This window comes from Podarcis pityusensis, assembly GCF_964106645.2.
Source record: "Podarcis pityusensis genome assembly, chromosome: 5".
Lineage (NCBI taxonomy): Eukaryota > Metazoa > Chordata > Lepidosauria > Squamata > Lacertidae > Podarcis > Podarcis pityusensis.
In genome coordinates, this window is record NC_138032.1 from 44,894,144 (window position 1) to 44,900,233 (window position 6,090).

General features: G+C 40.9%; 1 protein-coding gene across 1 annotated transcript; it reads right to left on the reverse strand.

The window, feature by feature from the left end:
- Window positions 1-2,700: 2,700 nt before the first annotated feature.
- CALHM1 (calcium homeostasis modulator 1) lies at window positions 2,701-5,598 on the reverse strand. The gene is made up of 2 exons (XM_081005888.1): window positions 4,977-5,598; window positions 2,701-3,211 (listed from the first exon to the last, which is right to left on the reverse strand). The coding sequence occupies exons 1-2, from the start codon at window positions 5,523-5,525 to the stop codon at window positions 2,753-2,755; spliced, it is 1,008 nt and encodes a 335-aa protein (XP_080862014.1). The 5' UTR covers window positions 5,526-5,598; the 3' UTR covers window positions 2,701-2,752.
- Between the last annotated feature and the right edge of the window lie 492 nt (window positions 5,599-6,090).

The following is a 6,090-nucleotide window of genomic DNA, read 5'->3' on the forward strand; positions in this document are numbered from 1 at the left end:
ATGTGAACCAAAACGCAGCTATACCCTGAAATTCACACTTCTTCAAATTTTGCGATGCAATTCTCCAAACCAAAATGTGTACAAAAGTACACATATTAGGGAATAGTGTGTATAACAATGCATATTTTAGTGGAAACAGGGGAAACAGCATACAAAAGTGCACTATATTGCTTGCAAAAATGTATGTAGTAGCCAAAATTGCAGACAAAAATGTGTATGTTAGCATTTTAGTGCACATTCCTCCTATCTGATTTTCATGAAGACTATTATATTTTTTAAAATGCAAAATAATACAAACTGAATTTGAGAGTGAAAAAAAATGAGACATTGAGAGAAACTGAAATTAACAGGTTCATCCATCCCTAGATGGATGCATCATTCTGTATTTTGCCTCAGGCAGCAACACGTCTTGGGAGCAGCTCTGGCGATGAGGCAGCCGTGAAATTGATCAGAAGAGCAGCAGGAGAGGGCATACTTAATCTCTTCAACCAGCCTGGGGTTGGGGTATATGTGGTCCTTTTAGCTTATTCCATACCAAGAAAACGTCACCTCGGGGAGGTCAGTTTTAATTGGAAAGGGAGGCTATACTGAATGAGTTAAATACCTCATCTCCCCACCATTGCACTGATCAAAATTGCAACCTCTAGCAGCTATATTAAAGTAAAACCAAAAACTGTCAGGAGACTTCTTATATTCCTCCAGTATCTTACTTAGTTTGACACTCACTGAGATGATAAATCTGTACTACGTAAAAACAGAAGAAAAGAAAGCAAAACTAGATGTCTCTCTCAGGTCTACATTAAAAACAGAGATGTCTAGAAGATGGCAAGGTTATTGCTCTTCTTCCTGATACCTAGTGTTCTGTGTCCAGGGATTTATTATTAAATCCCCCCCTTTTCCATTCAAAGTTAGAGCTGGCCTAAAGCATTTTGCTGCCTGAGGTGGAGCAGTAAAGGGCATATACATCCACCCCACCAGTCCAGGTGCATAATATCCAGGGCTGGTGAAATTATTTTGGCACACGCGGCAGAAAAATCTCACCTCTCCTTGGCAGGAAAAATACAACAACACTAAATTAGAAATAGCAGTTTGCTGTCATCTCAGAAACAGCTGCCTTGCTGTGCTTGACGATAGGGCTGGCCTTGCTGAATTCTTACAGCTAAGGAACTTACAGTGAGAAGTAAGCCTATGTCCTATCTAGATGATGGAGATTAGCAGGGTGCAAAGTGTGTACAATAGTAGTTAAATAAGCAAGAGCTGCAACCATTTCCCCGAGAGTCTAGGCTTTTACCTCTTTCCTCCACCACTACTGGTCACAACAAAAACATCATTCATCATCAAGCTAAAGAAAACTTGCTTTGCAAAGGCTACACTGAGCGACACATGACTTGACAAAGCAGGAAGCACATAAATATAGACATGCCAGTGATGTCTGACATGTTGGATAGCCCTGCCTTGCATCCTCCTCATTCCGATGCCAAGAGTAAGACTACTTTTTGTGGAATCCATTGAAGCTTCCACTGAACACTAGTTGAGAACATCACGAATGGGCACACTGGACCAGCTTGCACATCACATTAAACTGTACTTAAAAACAAACTATGGTTTTTAATGTGAAGTGCAAACTGGATCATTAATTGGTCATATGATGCAGAGGGCTCTCTTGTCTATGAAAGCTAAGGTATCACAAGACTCTGAATTATTTTTGCTGCAACATGGCTACCACTCTGAAAAATTTAATTGGTTTCTTAAATGGTTCAGAAGAACCATTCAGGTTAATGCAGCTGATGTTCTATGCTTATTAAAGGACCAGACACCTTGAAATTACCCCAGATCCGCTGCCAGTTCATTTAGTTATGGGGCAGATAGTTATGCTTAATTTGTAATATTTGAATGTGGCTCTTCCTTCTTTCAGTTAGTGGATTTATAATACTGTCCTTAAAACATACTCGTTCATCTCTACTTCAGCATACCCTTCAACATATTTTCTTATTCTAAACAGATTTTGTCAGAGCATGTTGTACAAGTCAAAGCTAAACAAGTCTTACTTATATGATAAGGAGATAAGGGAAGAAACAGAGCCTTATAGCTGCTATGGTCAGGTATTGCTAGTTTATGGCGCCCTCTGGTGTATTTGAAATACTGCCTTTGTGCTTTTGGTTTGTGCCTAAAACATTCCTGCAAGTCTTGAAAACGTTGGTTTTGTTTTACTACCAACAGAAATGTACCCCTGTACAGATAGTATTACCTGTTTTTAGTCTTTCCTTTACAATAAAATGAAACATCTGTTTTGTGCCTTTCACATACAATGAAGACTTAGCAGGTGGTTTTCATCTGAAGAAATTGGTAGAGATTTTTCAAATCAAAATGTGATGTTACTTGCCTCTGAGACAAATGGTCTATCCTTTAGAGTTTAGCAGGGAATAAATATCTTATTCAAACCAACAATGAACCACTTCATAGTTTTGTTATATTATTTGTATCATAGCAGTCATCCAATTTAAGGTGCCATCACCATTTTGTCTTTCTGACATCTCTTTTCTCCTTGACAAAATCAACAGGTGAGCATTGTCAGTGTTTATTTGTTCTGTTCCATGCTAGTGCCCACAGAAAAGCTGGGGGGGGGGGAGACTTTTGGACTGGTGTTCTGGATGCTCTCACAATGAATAGTTGAAGGATCTCCTTGATAAATGTGTGGTCCCAAGCCGTGATCTAAAGGGATATGTGCTTTCTGATTACTTCCACTCCGTCCTCAGACTTTGCTGTAATAGGTAGCATACTCTCTTTTAGGCGGCTGAGGGTGTGCGATTTCTCCTGCCCAACAATTCCCATTCTGGATCACCTCTTGGCTGAGGCACAAAGGGGGCTTACATTTGTGCCAGTTCTTCAGAATTTTGTTCATGGTCCCTTGATCCATGATGCCCAGCAATTTTTCCTTCTCTTCTCCTGTTTCGGAAGGTGTCTTTTCCACAAAGGTTGCATGACCCATGCTTAGGTCCTTATTCGTGCCCTCAAAAAACTGCTGGATGCAAACCTTGGCAAAGCTTTTAGCGTGTTCCGTGCAGGTCTCATCAAAGAGCTTGCGTTCGATGTCGATATAGTGAGACCAATACTTGCTCTTCAGGAATGCGGCTTGAGTAAAGCAGGGACGTAAGGAACGAACAAGGAATGCCAACAAGGTCATCAACAGCACAAAGGTCCAGCCCATTGCCTGAACGGGAAAACCAAACATCATACTATTATTAGGGAGGTGGTTGTGGGAGTGGGATAGAGAAATCTATGCAGTACACAATTGCAGTCATGATTATCAGTGGTCTTCCAGAATCTGTGGATCTTGGGACTAGCAACCTCAAAAGATTGTGGGGCTGCTAGGCTCATGTCTCATCCATCAATGAGTGGATGATCCAGTTGTGTGAACTAACATCACAATCTACCGCATTGTACAATGGCAGTGATGTTTCCATATTTGTTTGCCAGATATGAATCCAATGAAAGCCCTGTGCTGTTGTATTTGAAGGTCTTGAAGTTGGGGGATCAAATGGAACCTGAACCAAAATCTAGACCAAATCTTTTAGTTTTCCTCAACCAGAACACAGTTCAATCCATTTTAACAGGGATGTGTTGGGGAGCAACTACACCAGGAATAAGGAATCTGTAACCTTCCTGATGTTGTTTGCCACAACTCCCATCAGCCCAACATGGCCAGTAGTTAGGGATAATGAGAGTCATGGTCCAACAACATCTAGAGGTCCACAGGTTCTCTATCCCTAAACCACAACACAGCATCTCTTATATTGCAGCAGTTACCTATGACTTTGGTCTGTCTGGATAATAATTTTCTAAAATTTATTGCATAAACAAATTATTTCCCCACTCCTAAATCCAGTATTTTTCCTCTTGGCTTTCATTATTTTTTTAAAGGAGCACATTTTTGTCTCATGCTGAAACTGGCATGCCATTTCACTAATACTAAGTAGAACCATTCAAATACAAAAGTATTTAGAATTGGGTTTTTTAATAGAATGAATTGATTATCTATAATGCCAAATTTAAAAACCGCAACAGTGCAACAAATATTGCTTGATTAAAGAAAGCTCTGATTAAAGAAAGATCTGAATATTTATTCCAATACATTCTTAATGTTCAATGCTAAGAAAAGCAGTGGTTATCCAACTAATACACAGCAGAGGAAGGGCTAACATTGCCGAGCAATGCCAAGGGGAAACAGAACAGTGGCAGCATCAGATTGGTGAGAACACAAGTGATCAAATCAGATTTTTAAAATGACTTTGACGTTGTTCCCAGGTGAAAACCTAGAGGGAATTTGCATCCTATTTAAGATGCAGAGAACAAATGCAGACTGAACACAGTAAACAACAGGAAAGGACTGTATTGACCTGCCTGTTTTAGGTTGGGATCACTGGATATATTTGCCTGTATTTGCATTGCAAATGGAATATTTGGAAGCAGGGGAAGTTTAATCATAGGAATTCATCCCTTCTTCTCTCACTTCCTTCTATAATCCATACTTCTTACCAAAAATGATGCATGGAATTATTACAGTAAGGAATCAGGCACTCTGTTTTGCAGGATGCACCCTACATAAGCCCACTCTTTGAATGTGGAACTAGCACACATTGCAGCTCCAAATGTGTGCACACTTACCTGTGATTAAGGCTCACAATTTATGCTGTAAAAAGAATAAACTGCAATTGTAGCGTGAGGAGTATATCCATTACATCACATTTTAAACATGTTTTCTATGAAGTGGGACCTCAAGAGAAGGAGGAAAAGTGTTGTGTTTCTTACCAGTAATAAAGAACTGCAGAATGCTGAAAAATGCTCAGAGTGCTTGCAGTGTATAGGAAATGATAGCATGATAAGTCATATAAAAAGCCTGCCAGCTTTATAAGGGGTCTCTCCCATTCTCTACACCAAATTAGCTTAAGCAAATCCTGCAATCACTTTTTGCTTACCTGTGATATACAGCGCAGATACCTGGTTGCCACCTCTTTGGCAATAAGTTCCTGCCCCTTGTAGATGTCTGTGCAGGGAATCCGGGCCAGAATTCTCCTCAGTTCCTTCTCAGGTAGTTGGGTATAGCTCTGGTTCCCCAACTTATCTACAGGCACAGAGGTGCTGAAGGCACATATAAAGCACTCTCCATGCAGCAGTGTGACTGAAATCCAAACAGCAGGAGCAATCATAGCCCGCTGTGCCATGGAGCAGAACATGTACCGCAGGACAGCCGGGTCTTTCTGCCGCTTCCCTGTGGGTCTTTTCCACTCTTCAGCCAACATGGAGACATTGTTATTCATCACAAAGCCCAGTAGAAACAAGACCAGGGGTGGCACAAACAGGATACCCATCCCATAGGCCAGGTTATAACCTGGAAGACATGGGCAGTTGAAGTCAAAAGCCACGTACATCTGTGCACTGGCAAGAGCCATGATGCCACATATGCCATTCATGAATGATTCCTGGTTGGACTGGAGGAACTGGAAGATCATACGGAATTTATCCATCGTTGTCACTTTACGCACACTCGCTTGCCCGAATGCAATCAGAAATTTGTTGCCCTTTTCATGGGGCAGAATTTAAAAACAACAACAACAAAAACCCTAATGCGTCTTGCCAATGTCACTTACTTTTTCAGTTTCTGCTCTTACACCAGCTTTTCAATTGCTCAGGCAAAGTGTCCCCCTCCCCCATTTATTCCTTGCCACTTCAGTACATTGACTTTGTTATCTTTACCTTATGAGTGAATCTCTACTCCTCCCAGGTTGACTTGGTGTGTATTGTATTCCCTCTTCTGAAGAGTTAATTGTGTGCCATTGTCAGGTATGTCATGGCTTAATACAGCGAACACTTCTTTCTTTGTGGGAGCCATCACATCTCTTATTTAGAAAACTCTTAAATCCCTGAGGTTGCCTATTTGTGGAGGCATGATTTCTTCTGAGGAGTTACTTGGAATCTGTTCTAGGCACTCTTTATTCATGGCAGGAAAAGGATTCCTCTGGCTTCTGTTCATGTGCCTGCAAATGCCACATGCTCCTCCCACTGCCCTTAGAAAAACAAGGGAAAGCTGTG